Below are 23721 nucleotides of genomic sequence, written 5' to 3' on the forward strand. Positions count from 1 at the left end.
CTGGGTGTAAATCCCTGCAGTTTTTTGGGTCAGTTCCCACAATTTGGCCAACCTGCATGTAAATCCCTGGAGTTTTTGGGGTCAGTTCCCACATTTTGGCCAACCTGGGTGTAAATCCCTGCCATTTTGGGGTTGGTTCCCACATTTTGGCCACCCTGGAGGTAAATCCCTGCATTTTTGGGGTGATTTCTGTGTTTTGGGCTCATCCTTCCTTTGACCTTTTCCTTTTGGAGCCTGGGCTGGGAGCCTCCAGCTCCGGAGGGGTGGTTTTGGACATCTCCAGGAGGCTCTGGGGTCATCGAGGCTTTCCCTGGGGGGGGGTTTGGGGCTCTGGCTTTTGCCCCAAAGATTTTGGGACCGGCCCCCGGGGGGCTCTCCCCCAACCCCAGCCACGTGCAGGCGCGGCCACGTGGCGGCTGCCCCTCACGTGCCCCCCTTCCCCGGGGCGTGGCTTCACTGAGTGACATCGAGCTCAGCCAATCGCGCGCCGCGGGCCGGCGGCTGGGCGGGCCAATGAGGAGGGGCGTCTGAGGTGAAGGGGGCGGGCTGTGCGGGCAGGCGGCGGGGAGGCCGCGGCGGCAGCGAGGTAAGATGGCGGCGGCGGCGCCCGCCCGCTTAGGACCGGCGGGGCCCTTCCCTAACGGCCCCTCCGAGCTCCCCGGGAGGCTCCCCCGGGATCCTCTCGTTCCTCCGCCGCTCTCCTGCTCCGCCGCCGGCGCCGGGATGCGCTGGGGGAGGGAGCGCCCCTCACGCTCGCCGCCCGCGGACAAAATGGCGGCGGCCGGGGCCGGCCGGGCGGCGGCGCCAGGGCGCATGCGCGAGGACCGGCGCGGGGGGAGGGCGGCGGAGCACGTGCGGGGAGGGGGGGGGAGGGGGGGCGCTAGGACCCTGCGGGGAGGAGGGGTTGGGGCCTATTGGGGGGGGCCCAGGGGGTCCTAGGGGGGTTTAAGGGGGGATTAAGAGGGTCTGGGGGGGGGTCCTGGGGGGGCAGGGGGTCGGCAGGGGGTCCTAGAGGTGTTTAAGGGGGGTTTAAAAGCGTCTGGGGGGGTCCTAGGGGGGAGTAGGGGGTGCTGGGGGGGGTGCAGGGGGTCCTAGGGGGGGTTAAGGGGGGTTTAAGAGGGTCTGGGGGGGGCAGGGGGTGCTAGGGGGGTTTAAGGGGGTCTAGGGGGGAGTAGGGGGTTCTGGGGGGGTCGTGAGGTGCTGGGGGGGAAGAGGGGGTTCTGGGGGGGGTGCAGGGGGTCCTGGGGGGGCTAAGGGGGGTTTAAGAGGGTCTGGAGGGGTCCTGGGGGTGCTGGGGGGGGTGCCATGGGGTAGGGGAATTGGGGTGTCCTCCGGGGATCTCTGTTTTTTCCCTGGGGACCCATTTGGACCCATTCCCCCCCACCCCCGGGACCCCCCTGTTTCCCCCCCCTTATCCTCCCGGGACCCCCGTTTCACCCCCTGGAACCTGTTTCTAGCCCCTGGGGGCCCCCCTTTTACCCTGGGTTCCCCCATTTTTTCCCTGGGGACCCGTTTCACCCACCAGGAACCCCAGTTTCTGCACTGGCGACCCCCATTTCCTTCCCCAGGGACCCCTCTTCCCCCCCCTAAGGGACCCTTCACTGTAGGATCTTCTTCATCCCCCCCCCAATGCCTCAGCAGGACGAGGATTCGCACTGGGATGCCCTGGCAGGTGTCAGCGTGGGCCGCGTGGTTCATTTCCTTCCTCCTAATTCCTTTGCCCTGCTTTTTTTTTCCAGCTGTTGGCATGAACAGAATCCGCATCCACGTCTTGCCTTCGAGCCGAGGCCGCCTGACGCCGGTGCCGCGGCCCCAGGAGCCTCTGGCATGCGCCTTCAGCCACCGGCAGTGCTCGCAGCCGCGCCTGGAGGGCCAGGAGTTCTGCATCAAGCACATCCTGGAGGACAGGAGCGCCCCTTTCAAGCAGTGCAGCTACGTCTCGGTCAAGAACGGAAAACGCTGCCCCAACGCTGCCCCCAAACCGGAGAAGAAGGATGGGTGAGTCCCGCTGGTTCTCTGCTCCCCCGTCAGAGCGAATTAAAACGGGCAGGGGAAGGATTTTTGCGTTCAGCGTGGGTGTTGCGGGGCCTTTTCCTTCAGCTGCTGTGCTGAAGTTAACCTCAGGCAAGTTTTTGAAGCGTTTCTGAGCTAGGAGAAGGCTCCACAAGCGCTGGGGACTTGGCCTGGAGCCTTTCTGCTCCCCATCTGCCCTCTGCCATCACGAGGTGGCTGCACCTTGGTCAGAGCTGGCCTTGCACCCACGTACGTGCCCCAGCAAATTGGAGTCTGTTTTTACGGCTCATCCTCAGCATGTGTGCTCTGCTTGTGTTGGATTTGGACTTGCTGTGGCTGGAAGGAGCTCAAACATCAGCACATCCAGCCAGCACGTCAGGGGGGGGGGTTCATTTTTACTCCTGGGTGCATCTCAACCCGCGTCTCATCCTCGGAGGTTACCAAGAACAGTGCTAGTCTTGATTCTGCCCTCGGTCCCTCTGCGATAAAAAAATCTCCCTCAGCTTTGGCCAGCCTGAAAAGTCCAGTGTGGACGTTTGGAAGCAGAAGAGCTCGCCTCAGTGGCTTGAAGTAAAAAGCTCTTTTCTCTCTCTGCTCCTGTGCCGCGTGGCTGCCAGCTCCGCAGCTCGGGCTGGTGTCGGAGCGGCGCTGTGCGGTCTGCGAGCCACCTGGGGCTCTCTGGCATTTCCCTGCCCTACCTGCAGCCAGGGGCGGGCGGTTTTGTTCCTTCTGGTGAGAGGTGGGGGCAGGCTGAACGTTTCTCAGTGTCTCGCTTGTTCGTTTTGCTGGCTTGAGCGGGTGATTTATCCCTGCAGCGTGTCGTTCTGCGCCGAGCACGCCCGTCGGAACACGCTGGCGCTCCAGGCTCAGATGAAGAAATCCAACCCCGGGCCCGCGAGCGAGACGCTCCTCTGCCAGCTCAGTTCTTACGCCAAGAGCGAGCTGGGCTCCCAGGCCGCAGAGAGCAGCCGCAGCGAGGCCAGCCGCATCCTGGGTAAGCACAGAAAAAAAAAAGCAAAAACCACGACCCGGTGCTCTCCTTGCCGTGGAGAAGTGAGGGTAGGGCTTGGTAAAGCCAGCGAGGAAAAGATCCACGGGGACAGGACCGTGTTCTGCAGCCCCTGCTGCGTCTTGGTGCAGGGGAATCACACCACCAGCCCCAAAAACTGCAGGTTTCCTTGCAGAAACCCTAGCTCGCTTCCCTCTGCGCTGCTTGGTGCCTGGCAGACCCCGGTGCTGAGCTCCCCAACCTGTGGGGTCGCTCGCTGGGCACCACCGTGGCCCCTAGCCGGGTGGGTGCAGTCAAAACAGCCCCCAGTTGGTGCATTTCTTCTCATTCCACGTCCCTGCTGGGGAGGAAAAGCCTCTTTTTGGCACGAAACAGAGCAAATTCACCTCCTGGGGGGCTGTGGGGCCGTGCCCCGTCTCTCAGTGCCCCTCGTTCCTCAGATGAGGACAGCTGGAGCGACGGCGAGCAGGATCCTATCACCGTGGAGCAGACGTGGCGAGGGGACCCGGACAGCGAGGCTGACAGCATCGATAGCGACCAGGAGGATCCCTTGAAGTGAGTGGGTGGCTGCTGTGGGTGACACAGAGCCTTAGCTCGGGGTGATAGCGGGAAGCAGCCGTTAACGAGGTGATTTTATTAACGATGCTGCGCTGGGACTCGGTTCTGGGGTGAGTTTCTGGGTGTGAATGCTTGCCAGGGCTTTGCCTGGTGGTTTTTGGAAGCCTTTGGTGCTGATCCTCCTTCAGCCTGGAGCCAGCCATGCGAGCTGCACTCTTGGGGTGCTCCCTTCATTGAAATTAGGACTAAAAATTGATATTTCTGCTTCTCACCCCCTGCTCTGTCTGCCTCAGCCCCTCTCCAGCAGCATTTCTGCCAACACCTGCATCACCCAGCGAGGGGAACGGCCCCGAGGGCCCTCCCAAACCATCCCCTGCTTCTGTGGGTGTTTTCCAGGCACGCTGGCGTGTACACGGCCGAGGAGGTGGCGCTGATCATGCGAGAGAAGCTGATCCGCCTGCAGTCCCTCTACATCGACCAGTTCAAGCGGCTCCAGCACCTCCTGAAGGAGAAGAAGCGGCGATTCCTGCACAGCCGCAAGGGCGAGCACGAAGCCATAGGCAAGTACCGGTGCAGGCAGCCACTGGTGCGTATCCTTCCGTCCGAGGGCACCGTCTTCTCTAAAACACGCAGAAATCTACCTTTAAAACATGTTTTTATTTAAAAAAGGGGTAGCCAGGGGATTTCTGTGGCTGGCCCCGCGCCTACAGATCGGTATCGTTTGGGTTAGAGGGGTTGCCGGATTTCTTTGCTCTTCAAAGTTTGCTCTCTTGCCAGGAAATGAGACTACAAAGTTAATTCGGAGACAAAAGTGCTTTTTTTGTATGGGATTTCCTGTTTTTGGTCTTATAAACAACACAAAAATTTATTCATCTGCAGGCTCCTGTCTGCATGGGTAGAGGTTTGTTTCGGTAGCTGCACCGGTGCTGCTGTAATGACGTCGTCCTTAGCACGGATGCAACTTTTTTTTACAAAATCACTGCTGCCTGGCTTGGATTTCTCCCTAAAAATGGTGTCAGATGCTGGAGCTGGTGGCTGAGCAGAGGCAGGCCCACGTTACAGAACGGGCTGAGAGTTTACAGAGCAAGGAACGCTTCCCCAGCGTGCTCTTATAATAGCTCGTCTCGGAAAGTAAAAATAACTGGAAGTTTGGTACATAACAATTTGGGAGGACTCGTTTTAGCAAAGCAGAGCTGCAGATCCTGACCGCTGCCCTGTAATTACAGCTGGGAGGACTTACGGGAAGCTTCCAGAACTTGCACGGGAGCGAGCTGAAATTTGAAAAAAATTGATATTCTGCCTCTAGAAATCACACTCAGCTTCGGCCAAATTATTTTTAAAAGAGGGTTAAAAATAACCAGCCTGAGAACTCCTTGCAGGCACAGGGCAATCGGGATAAGTTTCGGGATGGAGTTTGCTTTGTCATCCTCTGGTGGAACCCCAAGATGAGCTCCCTGTGTCAACTCCTGTCACCAGCCAGCTGCTGGAGCTCTCCAGGGCCGATTTTGACTCTTGGAACCCAAAAAAAACGAAACAGGAACAGCGGAACAGCGTGGCAGGTGGGTGCGTGCTGTTTTCACTGATCCCTCCCTCGTTTCTCACAGGCAGCAGCCTCCTGACGGGCCCCGAGGGGCTCATGGCCAAGGAACGCGAGAACCTGAAGCGCCTCAAGTGCCTGCGGCGCTACCGGCAGCGCTACGGCGTCGAGGCCCTGCTGCACCGGCAGCTGAAGGAGCGCAGGATGCTGGCGACCGACGGCGCTGCCCAGCAGGTACGTCGCCAGCTCAGGGCCTGCTTGGGGTTTGAAAAGAGCTTTTTGAAAGGGGGAGCTCTGACTTTGACATGGAAAATGTTCCTGGGCGTGGCGGTGATGTGCAGACTCCTCCCAGACCTGTGGGGACCCGAATTCAGGCCCTTGCAGCGTACACAAAACTAAATTTGGAGCTGTTTCAACCAAAATTTAAAGCCTTCCCTTAACTGGCTCCTGAAAGTTAGGAGATAAGTCGGAGAAAACCCATTCTCTGCGACAAACTGATGAGGTGAGGCTCTTTGGATGTTGACTTTCCGTGTTATCTCAGCCCTGTCTCAACAAAAGCATGAATGGGAAGGAGATAATGAGGGCGAGGATGCGCTGTAGTGCAGGAGACTTTAATCTTGGCGCGTGTTGAAAGCAGAATCCGGGTGTTGTGTGGCTGGGGGGGGGGTTTTGGAAAGCCCACAGAGCTCTGAGCTGTTCTCCTGGCCTTGCAGGCGCACACCACCCGCTCCAGCCAGCGGTGCCTGGCCTTTGTGGATGACGTCCGATGCTCCAACCCGTCCCTGCCGATGACCAGGCACTGCCTTACTCGTATCCTTTCATCTCAGGCCCAACTTCCAGGGGTTTGATCCTCCTTTTTTTTTTTTTTTTCCCTTTTTGGCCCTGAATCAAGGCCGTCGGTTTGCTGTAGCCGTTGGTTTCAAACAGGAGCCCAAAGGAATTTTCTTCCTGTGGTCCGCTGGCCGAGCCAGAGCATCTCCGGGGTGCGGCCAGGTCACTTGGAAGTGACAAAGGGACCTCGTGAAGCCCGAGGCAGGCCCGAGCTGGCTGCCAGCTGTGGTAAGGGAGGATGAAAACAAACCCACGCTGCCTAAATCCCTGCTCCTGCCTTGGCTCTGAGTGCCAACAGCCATCGGAGCGGGGTCTGCCGAGCTCCTGGTGCAGGAGGTGGGTGTAGGAAGGGATATCTGAGCGCTGCAGCACTGCTTTGGGGCAGGAATTGAAGGAAGGGGTAAATTTCGGCCTGGCTGGGGCTCCCTGGGCCAGTTGTGCCCCTCTTGTGGCATTGGGACAGGGCGGATCCGGCCAGGAGCAGCTCGGGGCCGTGCTCGCAGCTGCTGTGAGTCAGGAGCAGCCCCGGATCCCGGAGCAGAGCTGGCAGGCAGGGGAGGATGAGCTCTGGGTTTGTTTTCTTACTGGAGCTGGCAGATCCTCCTCCAGCTCTGCGCGGGGAGCAGCCCGGGGAGCAGGAAGCTGCCATTGTTTCTCTCCAGCGGCCGTACACTTGAAAATAAAGGCAGGATAAATACCTACAAAACGCTTCGAGCCAGTTGCTGTTTGCAGGTGGCTGGGAGCAGGGGCAGGGAGTGGAAAAAAGGTTTTCTTTCCTCGTGGCTGAGCCCTCAGCTGACTTTGGCTGCCACAAACAAGATCTTTGCTTCGAGTAGCCCCGGCGAGCCGATAACATCTGCAGCCTGCCGCGCTTTGCGCCTTGTGGGGAGGCTCTGGGGCTTTGTTTGGTTTTCCAGAAGCTCGATTGTTTGCCACGGGGCGTTACGGGGAGCGCAGCAGCTGAGCTGTCAGGCTCCAGGTGGAGCTGGGGCTTTCGTCGTCTTGGCAGCCGCTGCTTTTTGGCTACCAGGAGAGCGAGCGCTTGAGCTGGAGTCATCGGGAGAGATTAAAATCTGGCATCCCCGCCCTGCCGCTCCTGCAGAGACGCTTTCCTCACCCCCGAGTGCCTGCTCAGTCTGGCTTCTTGGGGCTGAGCTCTGCACCGTTAGGGCCAGCACTAATTAGGGGCTCTGCCAGGAGGCTTTGAGAGCCCGTGGATGCTTCCTCAGTGCACAGAGGTGAGGGGGGAAGAGGACAAATCCGAAGGAAACCTCGTCAGCTTGGGGGACGGGGTTAAACTCGGCGCCTCTGGCCACCACGTGTGGGTTTGGAGGTTTGGTTTTCCTCTCCCACCCCGCGTAGTGTGAAGGGAGCTTGTCAGACGTTGAGGACATCAGCCTGCCGGGTGTTTGGGTGGGTTTGTTGGTGAGATATCCATCCTGAAAGCCTTGCTTCATGCTCGAGATGTGCTGTGGCACCCAGCGGGGGTTGTCACAGGGTGGAGAGACCCCGGGACACGACCCCAGGGGTGTGGGGAACGCCGCCGCGTGCATCTGGTGCTGGATGAGGATGGGGTTTGGGCTCCTGCTGCTGCTGGGGGATCGCTCTGCGAGCGCAAACGCGATCGGAGCAAAGCCCTCTGGTTGTGATTAAAGGCAGGAAATCCCATTTACACCTCTGGCAGGAATAGGTTTTCCACTGGGAAGGAAAATGCAGTGGGAAGCTGGAAATAACCGGAACCCAACTCCTGGCGGTGGGAGCAGCATTGTGCGCGCTGCCGTCCCCGCTGCCTGCTGGACCTGGAAACCGGTGCAGACGCCTCTGAAATGGACGTCTGCAAATCAAAGTGAGCCCGGGCATGTGGAATATCTTCCAGCTGAGGATCTGCGAGTGCTTTACGGGATCCAGCTAAGCCTTCCAGTCCCCCCCCCGGGGGGCCGTAGCTGTTGTCCCCGTTTTCCATCATGTGAGTACCGTGGCTCAGGGCGCAGCTGCGGAGCCTGGGCTTTGGCCTGGCACAATTGTAGGGTTTTTCACCTTAATCTGGAGGGCAGGAGGATGCGTGGGGAGCCCGGCAAGCTTCGTAGTCCTCGTCTAGCTTGCCCGCTGCAAGGCGCAGGTTTCCCTTGACCGCATTTTGCCAGACATCTGCCAGGACGCTAACCAGACCCTGTTCAAGCCGTGTCAAGGCTCGGAGGAGGTGCCGTGCAACAAACCCGTTCCCGTCAGCCTCTCCGAGGAGCCCTGCTGCCCTCTCCACCTCCGCCTGCCCCCGCAGCTCTACGTCCCCGAGCAGGTGCTCTCTGTCCCCGAGGAGCTGGAAGCGGCCCCCACGGAGCTGTACCTGAGCGCTGCCGAGCTCCAGCCCACGGAGAGCTTGCCCCTGGAGTTCAGCGACGTAAGTGGGAGCGGTGGCCAAAAAAAAAAAGGGTCCTGCAGGAAAACTTGCCCAAAATTCGCTGCTTTCAGCACGTGCTGTGAATCCAGGCTGAGCTGCTGGTCCCAGAAAGCCGCTGCCTCTTGAAAAAATGAGCAGGAACCCAAAGGGTTTGAGAGATGCTTCTTTCAGCAGGGTTTGGAACAGCACAGGTTGTGACTGCTCCTTTCGAAGGGCCCTGCTCTTATTTAAATCAACATTCAGCTTTTTTTTATATATATATAAAAAAAGCAGATTTCTGCCCGCCTTCCTCTCCCAGGAGGGTTTTAATCCCCAGATTATTCCCATGTCCTGCCTGGGCGTTAAGCCTCCGTGCTTCAAATCCTTTGAAATTTGCTTGAGCAAAAAAAATCCCGTGGACATCGGGAGCTTGGTTTTCTATTCGGGTGTCCCCGAGACCTCGAGAGCTTCGGTCAGAGGGCAGATCTGACAACTGCTGCCAGCGAGGGCTCGCTCAGGGGCCGGGGGCTGCGGCGCAGAGCTCGTGGCGCTGCCGTGGGGCCGAGCTGGACCTGGCAGCACCGAGGTCGGCGGCGTTGGAGCTGCGCCCGGCTCCTTCCTGTGGGGCCGAGCGGTCGCGAGGCAGAGCCAAAGTGCAGCGGCGTCAACGCGGCCTTTGTGGGAGAGATTTTTTTTCCAGGGTAGAAAGGAGAAACAGAGCCGCTCTTCTCCCCCCAGCCTGTCCCCCCAGAGGGCTTTTTAACTCTGTAGGATTTCAGGTGGTGCGGGCAGGAACCCAAAAACCCTGCCCCGTCCCTTTCAGGATGCATTTCCCCTCTCTTGGAGGCAGCCCTGTGGGTGCGGGTGCCCCCTGTGTGCTGCTGGAGCGGGGTGCTGTGGGGCTGCCTGCTGTGGGGCTGCCCCGAGGCTTTTCCCCCAGAATTTGGGTGCCCCTGGAGAGCCCCACGTCCTCAGCTCGGACTGGGAGCTGTGGGGGTGTCCCGCGTCCTGGCAGCTTTGGGAAGTTCCACCCGGAGTCGTGGGCATCCCACCTCGGCGTTGGACACCCTCTGAAGCCCACCCAGCCTTTAAAAAGAGCCTTGTAGGGCCCCCCTGCCTCCTGCAGGAGGGTGTGGGCGGCAGAGAGGAGTAAGGGAGGAGCTGGAAACCCCAAAAAATAGCGGGGGAAGCAAAGTTTTGCTGAGTTCTGCTGAGTTTTGGGGAGGGGATGAAGCCGAGGGGCTGCCGGGAGGGCTCCTCCTTTGACAGGGCCGCTCTCCCTGTCCTCTCTTGTAGGACCTGGACGTGGTGGGGGACGGCATGCAGTGTCCCCCGTCCCCTCTGCTCTTCGATCCCTCCGTGGCCCTCGACCAGTCCCTCAGAGACGTGGCCGAGGCCCCCGTAGACATCCTGGCCCTGGAGGAGCCGTCCCCTCCCGGAGGAGCCGACCGAGGGGGCTCTGCCCACGGCTTCCCCGAGCCTCCTGCGCAGGTATGGATGGAGCAGCGCATCTGGGGGGGGGGCTCCAGACCCAGCACGGCCCCTGCTGCGGGCAAAATTTTGTCCCCAAAGCTGTGCCCGAGCCTGGGCGGTGCCACCACGGTCCCTGCGTGCCCGTGGGTGGCTGCTGTGTCCCCACGGCTCTGGGGGGGGGGACCAGTCCTCCCCCCGGGTGGCATTGTGGCTGTGATGGGGTAGGGACTTCTCAGCTGCAGGCTGGGGATGGGATTTGGGGCTTTTTTCTCCCTGTTTGGGCAATTTGGGGGCAGCAGTTGCCTTTGTGCAAAGGGCTTGGATTTTCGTTCCCTTCACCCTGCTCTCAGCGGGGTGGTTTTGTCCCTTGTGTGCTCACCATGGGGGGGTTTTGGGGTTTCTCTCAGCTGCCCCATCCCGTCTGCTGTCCCCCCCCTTTGGCTGATGCCCCCCATAGCTGGGTTTAGGGACGGGGATCCCCCCCCCAGGCCCTGAATGAAGGCCGCCGGTTTGCCGTAGCCGCTGGTTTCAAGCAGGAGCCCAGAGGAAAATCCTCCCGGTCTGTTGGCGTTCCCGACCCCATGGAACAACCAATTCGTGTGGGAGCGACACGGGGCCGAGCCCCCAAACCCCTATAACCCCCCTAAAACCCCCCCGCACCCATCCCACTCTTTTCTTTTTCTCTCCTGGCCAGAACCTCCTGCGCCCAGGGCCCCCCGAGGAGACGGCGGCCGCCAACGGGAACCCGGAGCTGGCGGCCGGGAGCTGAACTGGGAGCGAGCAAGGGGCTTCCCTACAGCACAGAGCCCCCCCCAGTACCACCAGTAGCACCAGTAGCACCTCTGGAGGAACAGAAAGAGGCTGCAGACCCCCCCCGTGTAGGGTCCTGCCCTGTGGTGGTTGTGGGGTGGGGGGCGAGGACCCACCCGCGACAAGGAGGAAGCCGGAGGGGTCCCGGGGGGGGGATTTTTTGGGGAAGGGGGGACACGGAGCTGTGTGGGGGCACCGGGGGTGATGCTGGGCTGTCCCCATGTCCCCCCTGTCCCTGTAGGGTCGGGGGGGTGGTTCCCCCCTGCAGGTGACCCCCCCTCAATAAAGATCTTGGACCTGGACCCCAAAAGTGTCCCCGGGTCGTGCTGCGAGGGTTGGGGAGGGATAAATGGGGGGGGGGGGGCAAGCCGGTGCCCACGGGGGGGGCTCGCGTTATACCGGGGGGGTGGGTACGGGGGTGGGCGACCCCCCCAGGGTCCTTCCAAAGCCCCGGGCCCCCCCCCAGCCCCGGTACCGTGCCCGGTGCCAACCCCGGGGGGGGTCGGGGAGGGATGCGGGTGGGGGGGGGGGGCACCGGGACGTGCTCGGGGCGACCCCGGCCGTGACCGGGGGATGCGGCGGCGGCCCCGGGACCCCCCCCAAACCCCCCCCGCCCCCGGGCTCGGATTGGCGGCGGCGGGGGCGCAGGGCGGGGCCGGCCCGGTGGAGCCATGACATCACCGCCGGTCCCAGCCCCGGGCCCCGTCCCGAGCCCGGTCCCGGCCATGCCGGCCCGAGCCGCCGCCGCCCCTCCGTAACCCCCGGTGAGTCCGCGGGGGGGGTTTTGGGGGGGGGCAGGAGGAGGAGGAGGAGGAGGAGGAAGGGGAGGGGGAGGGGGGAGCGGAACGGAGCCGCCGCCGCCGTTACCGGCGGGTCCCCGGGGAAGTTGGGCCGCAGCTCGGGGGAAACCGGGAACGGGGGAGCCGCCGCCGGGCAGGGCTCTGAGCGCAGCCCCCGGGGCTACCGGGCCCCGGGAGGAGGAGGAAGAGGAGGAAGAGGAGGAGGAGGAGGCGCGGGGCGGCCCGACCTGGCCCCCCCCGGGATGTCCCCGCAGCGTCCCGGCCGCCCCGGTGCGTCCTCGGTGGGTCCCCGGTGTCCTCCCGGTGCATCCCGGCTGTCCCCTGTGCCTGCCTCCTCCATCCCCGGTGTGTCCCCGCTGTCCCCGGTGCGTCCCTGGTGCATCCTGGCTGTCCCCAGTGTGTCCCCGGTGTGTCCCCGCCGTCCCCTGCCCGTTGTTCCCAGGTGTCCCCGAGGTGTCCCCCCCCCCGTCCCCTGCCACATCCCGGCTGTCCCTGGTGTCCCCCCATCCCCAGTGTCCCCCCCGCTGTCCTCCATCCCACCCGCGTGTCCCCGCTCCATCCTGGCTGTCCCCTCCGTGTCCCCACTGTCCCCAGGGCATCCTGGCTCTCCCTGCCGTGTCCCCACCGTGTCCCCACCGTGTCCCCACCGTGTCCCCAATGTGTCCCCAATGTGTCCCCACGGTGTCCCCGCTCCCCTCAGGCTGCTCCTCCAGCGCATCCCGCTTGTCCCCAGAGCATCCCGGCTGTCCCCGGGGTGTCCTCGCTGTCCCTGCCGCCTCCCAGCTGTCCCCAGTGTCCCCAGCACATCCCGGCTGCCCCAAAGGGACCCCAGCAGCAGCACGGCGGGGCTGGGGGCGCTCAGGGCCGTCCCCCCGTGTCCCCAAATTTGTGGTGGTGACGTGGGGCAGGCCGAGGCCACCCTGGGGGACAGCAGGGTGGCTGGGGACACTTCCCCGCCGTGCTGGTGTCCCCGCAGCCGGGTGGTTTGGGCACGTGCTGCGTCCCCGGTGGCCGCTGTCCCTCAAACCAGGGTGACAACGGGGCCCTGCTGGGACTGGGGAGGGCGAGCTGGGCTCCGAGCCCCCCCGGCCCTGCTGCGGCCACGTCCCTGTCCCCTCCTGCTGCCCCAACACCGTCCCCGCTCCATGTCCCCGTGCCAAGGAGGGAACGGCCGCAGTGGCGAGGCCTTGGGGGGGCTGCGGGCGGCTCTTCCCCTCCAGACAGAGCCTCACTTCCCCCCCGTGACGCAGCCGGAGCCGCTGGCCCCGGGGCCGCTTCCTGCGTCGGGGGGCTGAGAAGGGGCCGGGGGGGACACCACGTGCAGCCCGGGGGTGCAGAGGGGACACAAGGGACAGCACGGGGACGGCACGGGGACGGCACGTGCGAGGTGCGGCTGCGTGGTGGGGCGCGGGGCCGAGGTCCCGCAGTGCCTCGTGGTGGGGAGGGGGCTCTCGGGAGAAACCCCCCCAGGCCCTGCTGGGGAACACGGGCACGCTTCGGGCACCGGTGCCACCCTCGTGGTGCCGAGAAGGTGGCGGAGGTCGCACCGGGGGGCTCGGCTGCTCCCGGCCTCGGCCTGGATGGCGATGGCGGGGTCTGGGGTGGCCTCGTGGGGTCCCTGGGGGGGCTGAGGTGCTGCGAGAGCTGCACCCCGAGCTCGGCCCTTCCCCTCCTGGCTGGGGGTGAGCTGCTGGTTGAATCCCTCCTTTGTGGGGTGGCCGCACGGCCCCTCACCCACCAGCACCCCAAAAGCCTCCCTCTTACCCTCTCCGCTCATCCCGGTGCCGACCCCGCAGCCAAACGGCACCGAGGCCCCCGATCCCCGCCTGGCTCCGCCTGGGTTATGGGGGTCCCGACCCCCCCCCCTCTTCCCACAACCCTGCCGAGGGTCCTGCCCCCCAAAAAACAGAGCCGGGTGCCCTGCGGGACCTCGCTCCGTGGGGTGCTGGGGGGCTCCGAGCCCCCTTTTTGGGGAGGATTCCCGGTTCCCCCGGGTGCTCGGTGCCCCGGGGGGGGGGACGGGGACCCTGGGGCGGTGCTGCCCGGTTCGTGGCCGGTTCCCCGGTTTCTCCCCGCCGGGGGCTGCGGGGCCGGAGCTGGCGGAGCCGCGCACCGGGGGCGGCGGCGGCGGCGACCCCGGCTCCTCCCCGGCCGCGGTGGGAAGGCGGAGCTGTGCCGCCGCCGCCTCCCAACAATAGCGCGGCCGGGCCGGGCCGGGATGCAACCGGGAACGCCGCCGGGACCGGCCCCGGGGCTGCGGGGAACGGAGCCGGGAGGAGCCGCCGGGAGCTGCGGGCTGTGAGTGCGCGGGGCTCGGTTCTCGGCTCCCGGTTCCCGTTTTTCGGTTCTCGGGTCCCGGTTCCCGGGGCCCGGCCGCGTTCCGGCGCGCACGGAGCGGCCCCGGGGCGAGCAGCGCGGGGAGGCACCGGCACCACCTTGAAGGGGGGGGGGTGGGGGGAAAAACTCCGGTGTAACCGGGCTGCCCAGCCCCCGGGGGGGCCCCTCCGCACCCTGGGGGCTCCGTGAACCCCCCCGGTGCCAGCCCCGGGCTCCGCACCCACCGTGGCCACCCGGTGCGCGGCGACGCCGGTGCCAACCCCGGTGTTCCCCAAAAGCACCGGGACCCCCAGTGTTCCCCCCCCCCGACATCTCAGCCCCCGGTGTCCCCCACAGGTGACGCTGCAGAGGGGACGTCTGCGCTGTCCTGGGGGGGGATTCTGGGCCTGGCAGCGCCCCAGGAGGGGGGGACACGGCGGCCTCGGCTGCGTCCCCTGGCAGGCAGCGATGTCGGAGAGCGCGGCCGAGGCGCAGGGAGATGAGAGCCCCGCGGCACGCGGCGACACCGGCAGCAGCCAGGAGCTCCTGCAGCGGCTGCGGGAGCTGGAGGTAACGGAGGGGGAGCGGGAATTGGGGCCACCGGGCAGCCCCGGACGGTGCCACCACGCAGCCGGTGTCACCACGCAGCCGGTGCCACCACGCAGACGGTGCCGTGGTGCCAGCGCCCTGGGGACACTTTGGGGACAGCTCCCACCTTCTCATGGTGCCCCCATTCCCGGGGTGGAGCAGCTGGGGACAGCCCCGTCCCCCAATGTGCAGCCCCCAGCAGGCAGAGGAGGGTTCCCTTGGTGCCACGGGGGGGTCACCAAGCGCCCAGGCCCCTCGGCAGCGTCCCCTGAATTGTCCCCTCCCTGTCCCTAGGCGGAGAACTCGGCCTTGGCTCAGGCCAACGAGAACCAGAGGGAGACCTACGAGCGCTGCCTGGATGAGGTACTGGGGGCACTGGGGCTCGCTGGGGGGGGGGGCACACGCGTGTGCCAGGGCACGGGGCTGCGTGTGCCCTCTGAAGCCCCCCCCCCAAGATCCTCTCTTTTTCCCCAGGTCGCCAACCACGTGGTGCAGGCGCTGCTCAACCAGAAGGTGGGTGGCTGGGGGGGTGTCCGTAGGGCTTGGTGGGGGGGGGGGGTCCTGGAGGAGCTGGGGTGACGCTTCCATCGTTGTGTCCCCCCCCCCCCCCCCATTCCAGGACCTGCGTGAGGAGTGCATCAAGCTGAAGAAGCGCGTCTTCGACCTGGAGCGCCAGAACCAGGCGCTGAGCGACCTCTTCCAGCAGAAGCTGCAGCTCTCGGCCGGATCCCTGCCCCAGGTGCCATGATGGGGGGGCTGTATTAATGCTGGGGGTGGGCTGCGGGGGGTGGGTGCGAGGCACAGCCCCCCCCCCTCAGCCATTTAACCTGGTGCTGCCTCCCCTCCAGCTGCCGCTGCACCCGGTGCCGGTGTCCCTGGATGTGCCAGGAAGCCCCCAGCTGGGCTCCACCGAGGAGCCCCCCGCCTTGCTGCCCCCCGGCTGCTGTGCCCCCCCGGCAGAGGTGGGTACCGGTGCCTCCGCCCCCCCTGCATGCACCGTCCCCATTTCCATTGCCCTTTCCAGGCTTGGGGTGTCCCCAAGGCCGTGGTGAGCCCTCTGCGAGCCCCCAACATCCCCATCCCTGAGCCCCCTGCCATGGGGTGGGGGCTGCCCGCGGTGTCCCCGTCCCCATGCCCACGGTGTCCCCGTCCCCATGCCCATGGTGTCCCCTTCTCCAGGTCCACAGCGTCCCCTGCTCCTCCTGTGATGTCCCCAGTCCCCAACCCCTTTGTTCTGTCCCTGCCCCCAGTTCTGTCCCATCCCTGTCCCCAACCCCTCCACCCCTGGTGTCCCCAAGCCCGTGGCACCCCCCTAGCCCACCCCCACCACTCCCACGGGGTGACAGCGCCCTGTCCCCACAGGCCACCCCGCTGGGACCCTCGGGCAGCCCCGTGCTCAGCCCTGGTGCCCCCTCCCTGGACGCCCTCTCCCCCTTCTTCAAGAAGAAAGCGCAGATCCTGGAGGTGCTGCGCAAGCTGGAGGAGACGGACCCTCTGCTGGGACCCCCCCCGGGACCCCCCCACTCCCAGGGACCCCCCGATTCCCCCTGCTCCCCTGAACCCCGGGCCGGGGCCGATGCACCGGGCTGGCCCCCCTGCCCTCTGCGGGGTCTGGGGGCAGCTGCGGGGTGGCGGGGGGCCGAGGGGAGCCCCTGCTCGTCGCCGGAGGAGGCCGTCCCCCCGCGGGGGGCTCTGCTCAGCGCCTTGGCCGAGCGGCTGCTGCGGGGGGACGGGGGGTGCTGCCGCCTCAACGGCGAGCCCCCGGCCCCCCCCCGGCAGCGTGGCGGCGGCCCCGAGCACCCCGCTTTCCTGGGGCTCTACGCGCCGTGCGAGGAGAGCCCCGAGGGGGGCTTTGCCCCTCTTTCCCCCCGCCTGGGGCTTCCTTCCCCCGGGGGGGGGGCGGCACCCCCTTTGCCTTCCCCTTCCAAGGTGCTCAAGGCGCTGAAGCTGCCGGGCCCCCCCGGGGCGCTGCGCCTCAGCCCCCAGCTCGCCCGCGCCTCCAAAATCCCCTGCCGCAGCACCAACCCCGAGGCCTCGCCGGTGCTCAGCCGCCGCGCGTCCCCCGATGCCCCCCCTGAGCCGGGCTCCCCCGAGCCCCCCGTTTTCCCCCCCCCTCACCCTTACGAGGCAGCCGAGCAGCCCCTGGGGCCGCTGCCCGTGGGCCCCCCCGCCGGTGGCGAGCGAGCAGCCGCGTCCCCCCCGAGCCCCCGGCGTGGTGCTGGGGGCTCGGCCCCCTCCCGCCGCCCCGGGAAGAAGCCCCCCGAGCCGGGCTACTTGCCCTTCAAGGAGCGCCTGGCTGCCCTGGGCAAGCTGCGGGGTGCTGACGGCCGGGAGCCCCCCCCTGGGCCCGGGAGGCCTGAAAGGGGCCACGGGGCTGAGCCGCGACCCCCGGCGCGGGGGTGTTTGGGGGGCAGCCTGAAGCACCCCGAGCCGGCGCACGGCGCGGAGCCCCTGGCGCGCTGCTACTCCTCCGGCTCCATGGGCGAGCACGGCAAAGCGGGGGGCAAGGGGCGCCCCCCCGGGGGCAGGACCCCTCCGCGCGCCCCCCCACCGCCCCCCGCCAAGGCTGCCCGCAGCCCCCACGGCAGCCCCACCAAGCTGCCCACCAAGGCGGCCGGCAAAACGGGGGGGTCCTCCCGGGGCGAGGAGCCCAAAGCAGCTCCGACGACAGCGGTGACAACGGCGGTGACAACGGGGGGGGCCACCAAAACAGCCGGGGGTCCCCGCAAGGCACCATCTGGCCCCGAAACCCTCGGCGCGGGGTCTTCGGCGGGGGCCGCCGGGCATTCGGCCATCGAGGAGAAGGTGATGAAGGGCATCGAGGAGAACGTGCTGAGGCTGCAGGGGCAGGAGCGGGCGCCGGCGGCGGAGGTGAAGGTCAAACCGGCCGGGGGCTTGGCCAGTTGGTTCGGGCTGCGGCGCAGCAAGCTGCCGGCGCTCAGCCGCCGCGCCGAGGGCGCACGGGGTCGGGAATGGTCCGGGGCTCCGGCACCCCTGCGGAGGGAGGTGAAGTTGGCCGCCCGAAAACTGGAGGCCGAGAGCCTGAACATCTCCAAGCTGATGGAGAAGGCGGAGGACCTGCGCAAGGCGCTGCAGGAGGAGCAGGCTTTCCTCCACGGTTTGGCTTTGGAGAAAGGACGGCCCCGGGCACGCGGTGCCGGTCCCGAGCGCAGCCCCGGGCAGCTGCAGGTGATGTACCAGGAGGTGACGGCCGAGAACTTCATGCAGCAGCTGCTCAACAGGTCAGGGGTGGCCCCAAAGCCAACGGGGAGCTGGGGACACCGGGGGTTTGGGGACACCGGGGGTTTGGGGACACTGGGGGCTTTGGGAAAACCAAGGGCTTGGGGACACCATGGATGGATGGAGAAGGGGGCGACAGGGTTGGGGATGCGATTGGGTTGGGAACAGGGACACTGGTGGCTTGGGGACACCATGGGCATTGGGAAAACCGTGGGCTTGGGGACACTGTGGGCTTGGGGACACCATGGAGGGAAGGAGAGGGGGGCGACAGGGTTGGGGATGCGATTGGGTTGGGAACAGGGACAGCGTGGGTACAGGGGTTGGGTGCTGAGTATGGGGGTGCTGGGTGCTGGGGGGGGGGTCCCCAACGTCCCTCCCGCTGCCCCCTTGTCCCCAGGGTGGACGGGAAGGACGTGTCCTACGAGAGCCGCCTGGAGCACAAGCGGGACCTGTGTGACTTCCAGCGGGTCTCCCCCGACGCCAAAGACCCCCGGCTCTGCCGGCCGCCCCGCAACGGGATCGTGGGCCACCTGCGGGGCTGCCAGGACCCCCCGGAGAAGGTTGGGACCCCCCCACCCAAATCCCCACCCCTCACCTCTCTCCATCCATCCCAGCTCCCTGGGGGCTCACCCTCTCTTTTTTCGCCCCAGGTGCCCGACGTGGGGCTGCGGGACGAGCTGCCGTCGGACGAGAGCCTCTCCGAATCGGGGACGGCGCAGCACTTCGCGGGCAAGTTGCCATCACCGGGGGGGATCCCTTGGGTATTTTTGGGGCTTCTCCTCATCCCTCACACCTTTTTGTGTCCCCACAGCGTGCGGCTCCCTGACGCGGACCCTGGACAGCGGCATCGGGACCTTCCCACCCCCGGATTATGGAGGGGTCCCCACGAAGAGCACCCCAAAACCCCGCGGGCGCCCGGAGCCGCTGCCCGGTGCGGTGCCGGGGAGGCCGGCAGCCCTCACCAAAGTGCCCCGGAAAGCTCGGACCCTGGAACGGGAGGTGCCCAGCGTGGAGGAGCTGCTGGTGCCCGGCAAACACCGCGGCACCGGGGCCCCCTGCCGCGCCGCCGGCCCCCCCGGCGCTCACAGCCACCGGGGCTGTCCCCAAGGTGCGTGTCCCAGCGGGTCACCCGGTGGCCGTGTGAGACCCCCCCCGATGCTGCAAGGTGCTCACCGGTGCAGCGGGGAGGGTCTTATAATTTGGGGAGGGGGTGGTTTTGTTGGTATTGACCCCCCCCCGGTCTCTTTTCGCCGCAGACGCCGATGCCGAGAAGCCGCGGCGCGTCCAGCAGAGCAAGAACTGGACCTTCCCCAACGCCAAAGCCTGCGGCAACACCGACCCCTTCCTCTGCCCCCCCGGGGGGCTGGAGGGGCTGCACCGGCCTGCGCTGGTAAGTTGAGGGGGGGGCACTGAAATTGGGGTCCCATTAGGGTGGGGGTGGCCGTGGTTTTAAGGATGTAAATAGCGCGGTGAGGGGTGCACGGTGAGCCCCGCTCGTTATTCCGCTCGTTATTTTGCTCATTATCCCCCCCCCCCCCCAAAAATCCTCTCAGGCACCCGTGTGCAGCCCGGCCGGGCACCGAGGGGCATCCCCGGAGGCCCCCCCGCCGCTGCCCCCCGCCCTGAGCGCCTGCAGCAGCCGCACCCCCAGCGCCTCGGACGTGGGGGACGAGGGCAGCACCGAGGCGCGGTCGCGGGACGCCGGCTGCGGCCCCCCCGGGATGGAGCACTCGGAGTCGCTCAGCGATTCGCTCTACGACAGCCTCTCCTCCTGCGGCAGCCAGGGCTGAGCCCCCCCCTCCCCAAAACCCCCCCCCCTCCCTCACCCCTTCCACGGGTCCATCCTGTTCTCCCCCATCCCCAAATCCCGGGTCGGACTCGAATGGCTTCCACTTCTCGCCCCCCCCCGTGCAACATTGCACAATTTGGGGGTAGTGGGGGGGGAAGCAGGGCCCGATTTAGGGGTGCTGCCCCTTTTGGGGGGGGTCCCAGTGCCCCTTGTCCCCCCCCCACGCTCTCTCTGATGGTGCTATTGCAGTGTACAGCCCCCGCTGCCGGGTTTTTAACTCAATAAAGCCGCCCCCCCTGGTTTATTTATATAAATCCTCGTCAAGCCGCTGTCATCTCTCAACTTTGAGCCCCCCCCCCGGATTCACAGTGCCCCCCCCAGGGCTGAGGGGTTGAAACCCGAGCGTTTTATGGAATTATTTGGGTGTACAAAGCCGAAGCAGGGCCGTTTCTTTCATTTTTTTAATAGAGCTCTGAATCCAAACACCGTCGTCTTCACAGTCCGAGCGTGCGGCAGCGGGGCTGCGCACGGGGGGGGGGGGTTAAAAGGAGAGGGGGGGGGGAAAAGGAATTACAGTCAGCGCTGGGGCAGACCTGCTGGAGGCTGAGTTCTTTTCCATCGTGTTTCTTGGCACTGGTGCTGAAGGAGAGGCTCCTCCGGGGGGGTGGGGGGGGGTTTGGCTTCAGGTGCTCAGCCCCATAGGGCAGCTGGGGGGGTGGTGGTGGCCCTTTGCCCCCCCCCCCCCGATGGCACAAGGAGGGGCTCGCAGCCACCTTTTGGGGCGTAACGCCCTGGATCTATGCACGAGGGGTTGGCAGGGAGGTGCCTGAAAGGTTGGAGAGGGGGGAAACCCCCCCCCCAAAAAACGAAAGCTCCCGGCTGCGGGATCACCCTGACGGAACCCGGGCTGCGGAGCCAGCAGCTGCTGGCCGCCAGCCCGGGCTGTGGGGGAGCCAAACTCCAGCAGGATCTGCAAAATCAGCTGGTTCAGTAATCAAAGAAAAGCTAAACGAGAGGAAAAAAAAAAATTAAAAAAAAAAAAAAATCCACAAGGTGCGAAAGCTTCTGGGCTGCTTTTCATCGGCAGCAAGCACAAAACCCCTTTAATGAACCGGAGAAGGGTCGGGGACGGGGTGGGGACGGGGAGCGGGGCGGGGACAGCTCCACCTGGACGCGGGGCAGCTTCATTTCTTCTCCTTCTTCTTGTTCTGCGAGAGGAGGAGAGGGAGGAGAGGCAGCCGTCACCGCTGGGAACGCGGCCCCTGTCCCCATCGTGCTGTCCCACCCCCCTAAAATCAGCTTGGGGATCTCGAGTGTCCCCCAAAAACGAACCTGGGGCCCCGCACCCACCTCGTTCATGCCCAGGATCATCAGGAGCTCGCGGAAGATGTTGACGAAGTCGAGGAAGAGATCCACGCAGTGCCTGCGGGGACAGAGCGGGGGCGTTTAGGGGGGGTCCTGGCTCATCCCCTCCCCTCCCAAATCCGGCCCCGGCCCCCACCAGATGTAATCCTTGTCGCCGCTCTCCGCCTTCTCGATGATGAGCTGCGTGTCGAAGAGCACGAAGCCGCACATGAGCATCAGCCCCAGGTAGAGGTTGGCCTGGCGGGGAGGGAAAAAAGGTGTTAAATGGGGGGATCCCATCCTGGGGGGGCCATGTCTGCGCTCTGGGGGGGGGTCCGGAGATGGCTCCTGGCTTTGGGGGAGGTCGGTGTGAGGTCGGACTCACCGTGAAGAGCCAGGCGGAGCCCACGAACGCGTTAACCAGGGAGGAGAGGAGCATCAGGGTGAGGCCGGAGAGCAGGAAACCTGCCGAGAGCGAGCAGCGAAGTCAGGCCCCGTTTGGGGGGCACCCCCCAGCCCCAAATGAGGCCCCCCCCCGCCCCTCTCACCTCCCAGGTAGAGGAAGCTGCGGCGCCGGGCGTAAAGGGCGCTGAGCGAGAAGCAGGCGAAGACGGTGGCGGTGCCCAGGAAGGCGGTGGGGATGATGCTAGGAGAGAGCCAAGGGGGTGAGAAGGGCCCTGGGGACATTTTGGGGGGGTTTAGGGACGTTTTAGGGGGACTGCGCCTACCTGGGGTTGATGGCGATGCACATTTGCAGGAGGGGCCCCAGGTTGATGCCTGGAAGGGCAGAGCAGGGCGTTAGGATTTCGGGTCTCTCCTCCCCCCCACCTTGGTTTCTGACCCCAGGGAGAGGCAGCGGAGCGATTTTGGGGCCACCCAGTCCTCTTGTCGTCCCCCCCCCGCTAAATTTCTCAGATTTGGGGTGCTGCCAGGCCCCCACCTACCCGTCAGGAAGGCGAAGCCAGCCAGCATCCCCAGCCTCTTCTGCTCCGTCTCCCTGCTGTGGGGGGTGGCCGTCAGCCAGATCATCAGCCCCAGGGAGCCCAGGCCGGTCAGCAGGCTGAACTGCGGGGTGAGACAGACCCCGGGGGGGCCTGGTGTCACCCCCTGGGGACAACCCACGCCCTCCCGGGGGGGGCTGCCCCCCGTTATTCACCCCCCCCTCACCTGGAAGAGGTGGGTGACCACATTGATGTACGCCCCCAGCGCTGCCACGAGCATGCAGAGGGCGAAGCTGGCGTAGACCCTCTTCAGGTGCTCCTGGGTGGAGGCCGAGCTGCGGACGAAAAGATCACGAGTGAGGCTGTTGTTTTTTTTTTTTTTGGGGGGGGGGACGGGATTTGCGTGGCCCCCACCCCCCCATCCCGCCTGCTGCTCACATGTGGGAGAACTTGAAGAGGGCATCGAAATTGATGTTGCGCTCGAAGACGTTCATGGTGCCAGCCGGGAGCAGGCTCACCGCTTCGCACAGGTGCAGGCTGCAGGAAAAGAGGCGAATTTTAGGACCCCCCCCCAAAAAAAAAAAAACAAAACCCACACCCTGCCCTCCTTACCCCCCCCCCCCAAGGTGCCGGAGGAGCCCCGAGCTGCTGCGTGGCCGCCGTGCTCTCTTATGGGGCGGGTTGGGGAGCGCGTCGGGCTGCCCCCCCCCCAGCTGGTGCAAGCCTTGCGGGCTGTTGCGAGACCGGGGGCGGCCCCGGGAGAGGCCCCGAGCCCCGGGGGGGGCTCCGGAGGCAGCTGGAAAGCGGCTTTGTGCCAGGCCCCCATTAGCGGCCCTAATGCCGTCCCCAGCAGCCACCCGGTTCCCCCCCCGGGGGCCTCCGGTTCCCATCCGGGTCCTGTTTACAAGGGAGAAAGCGAAACCGGGCCCGGGAACCGGGTGGGGGGCTCGGGGGGGGGCTCCCGGTTGGTTTTGGGGGCTCTTTCCCACTCCCGGGGCTTTTCTCCGGGGTTCCCACCGAGGTCCCGGTGCTCCCGGTGCCACCACCCAGGGCCGGGCGCTGCCGGGCGACCTTTACCCGGTGCCCGCCCCGGCCCCGCCGCTGCCCCCCCCCGCCCCGCACCAAACCGAAAGGAGCGGCCCCGGGGGGGGTCCCCTGGGCACGGGGCTGGGTCTGAGCGGCCCGGGCCCGGTGCCCGGTTCCCGGTCCCGGTTTGTGGCCCCGGTCCAGGTCCCGGTCCCGGTCCCGGTCCAGGGCCACGGTTTCGGTTCCTGGCCCTGGCCCACGGTCCCGGTCCCCGTCCACGACCTCCCGGTCCCGGTCCAGGGTCACGATCCCGGTTCCCATTCCCCGGGATCGATCCCGGATCCCGGTCCCGGTCCTGGTCCCCGGTATCGGATCCCGGTACCGGTACCGATCCCGGTCCAGGTCCAGGTCCAGGTCCACGGCCCGGGTCCCCACCCCCGTCCCGCTCCCCGATCCCGGCCCCGTTCCCGGTCCCGGTCCCTGATCCCCGCCGCCGGTCCCGGTTCCCGGTTCCCGGTCCCGGTTCCCGGTCCCCGTTAACGACCCCGGCCCTGATCCCGATCCCGGTCCCGGATCCCACTCCCCGTTCCCATTCCCGTTCCCGTTCCCTGACCCCCGCCCCCGTTCCCGGTCCCGGTCCCGGTCCCGGCCCCGCCGCCCTGGGCCCAGCTGCGAGGGGGCGGCCCCGGCCCCCCGGAAAGGCCCCGGGGGGGCTCAGCTCTGCCCAGCCCCGGCCCCCCCGGTGCTGTAGGGGGGCTCCGAGCCCCCCCCGCGTCCCAAAACCGCCTCAGGGGCTCCGGGGCCGTTACCGGGGCCCGGTCCCTACCCCCCCCCCCCCCCCCCGGCCCTCACCTGCGCCGCGCTCCGCCGTCCGTGCCAGGCCTCGAACGCTCCTCACTGCGCCCCGCCCCCCGCCTCCCATTGGCTGCCTCCACCCCAAGTCCCGCCCTCCGCCTCTTCCCATTGGTCCTCCGCCCGTCGCTCAAGGAGGGGCGGGGCGGGGGGAGGTGGGAGAGACGCTGCCGAAGCTCATTGGTCAGCGGCCGCGCCCGAGCGCTGCTATTGGATG

The 23721-nt window shown here is 66.1% G+C and overlaps 3 protein-coding genes and 2 non-coding genes across 7 annotated transcripts; 4 read left to right on the forward strand and 1 right to left on the reverse strand.

Moving 5' to 3' along the window:
* The first annotated feature begins 521 nt into the window (after positions 1 to 521).
* On the forward strand, positions 522 to 10910 carry KANSL2 (KAT8 regulatory NSL complex subunit 2). Its single transcript, XM_072032000.1, has 10 exons — positions 522 to 586; positions 1740 to 1998; positions 2829 to 3007; positions 3463 to 3577; positions 3977 to 4144; positions 5189 to 5351; positions 5831 to 5927; positions 8093 to 8346; positions 9622 to 9816; positions 10493 to 10910. The coding sequence occupies exons 2-10, from the start codon at positions 1748 to 1750 to the stop codon at positions 10565 to 10567; spliced, it is 1497 nt and encodes a 498-aa protein (XP_071888101.1). The 5' UTR covers positions 522 to 586; positions 1740 to 1747; the 3' UTR covers positions 10568 to 10910.
* LOC113840051 (small nucleolar RNA SNORA2/SNORA34 family) lies at positions 5994 to 6130 on the forward strand. The gene has a single exon (XR_003492734.1). It is a non-coding gene; the product is annotated as a small nucleolar RNA SNORA2/SNORA34 family (small nucleolar RNA).
* LOC113840052 (small nucleolar RNA SNORA2/SNORA34 family) lies at positions 10284 to 10412 on the forward strand. The gene has a single exon (XR_003492735.1). It is a non-coding gene; the product is annotated as a small nucleolar RNA SNORA2/SNORA34 family (small nucleolar RNA).
* A 342-nt stretch (positions 10911 to 11252) lies between the features above and the next one.
* NCKAP5L (NCK associated protein 5 like) lies at positions 11253 to 19655 on the forward strand. Of its 2 annotated transcripts, none has more exons than XM_038172578.2 (12): positions 11253 to 11372; positions 14082 to 14294; positions 14607 to 14675; positions 14787 to 14825; positions 14932 to 15051; positions 15161 to 15274; positions 15675 to 17554; positions 17950 to 18112; positions 18203 to 18281; positions 18364 to 18660; positions 18809 to 18942; positions 19106 to 19655. In XM_038172578.2, the coding sequence occupies exons 2-12, from the start codon at positions 14193 to 14195 to the stop codon at positions 19340 to 19342; spliced, it is 3234 nt and encodes a 1077-aa protein (XP_038028506.2). In that variant the 5' UTR covers positions 11253 to 11372; positions 14082 to 14192; the 3' UTR covers positions 19343 to 19655. The 2 variants fall into 2 exon arrangements, with proteins under 2 accessions (XP_038028506.2, XP_071887940.1); XM_072031839.1 differs by lacking the exon at positions 11253 to 11372 and adding an exon at positions 12686 to 12795.
* Positions 19656 to 20404: 749 nt separating this feature from the next.
* TMBIM6 (transmembrane BAX inhibitor motif containing 6) lies at positions 20405 to 23655 on the reverse strand. 2 transcript variants are annotated; one of them, XM_038172585.2, is made up of 10 exons: positions 23505 to 23655; positions 22065 to 22163; positions 21853 to 21961; positions 21630 to 21750; positions 21414 to 21462; positions 21234 to 21331; positions 21071 to 21150; positions 20843 to 20943; positions 20692 to 20764; positions 20405 to 20549 (listed from the first exon to the last, which is right to left on the reverse strand). In XM_038172585.2, exons 2-10 carry the CDS (start codon positions 22118 to 22120, stop codon positions 20526 to 20528), a joined length of 711 nt encoding a protein of 236 aa, XP_038028513.1. In that variant the 5' UTR covers positions 22121 to 22163; positions 23505 to 23655; the 3' UTR covers positions 20405 to 20525. The 2 variants fall into 2 exon arrangements, with proteins under 2 accessions (XP_038028513.1, XP_071887943.1); XM_072031842.1 differs by lacking the exon at positions 23505 to 23655 and adding an exon at positions 22239 to 22458.
* Between the last annotated feature and the right edge of the window lie 66 nt (positions 23656 to 23721).

This window comes from Anas platyrhynchos, chromosome 34 (assembly GCF_047663525.1).
Source record: "Anas platyrhynchos isolate ZD024472 breed Pekin duck chromosome 34, IASCAAS_PekinDuck_T2T, whole genome shotgun sequence".
NCBI lineage: Eukaryota > Metazoa > Chordata > Aves > Anseriformes > Anatidae > Anas > Anas platyrhynchos.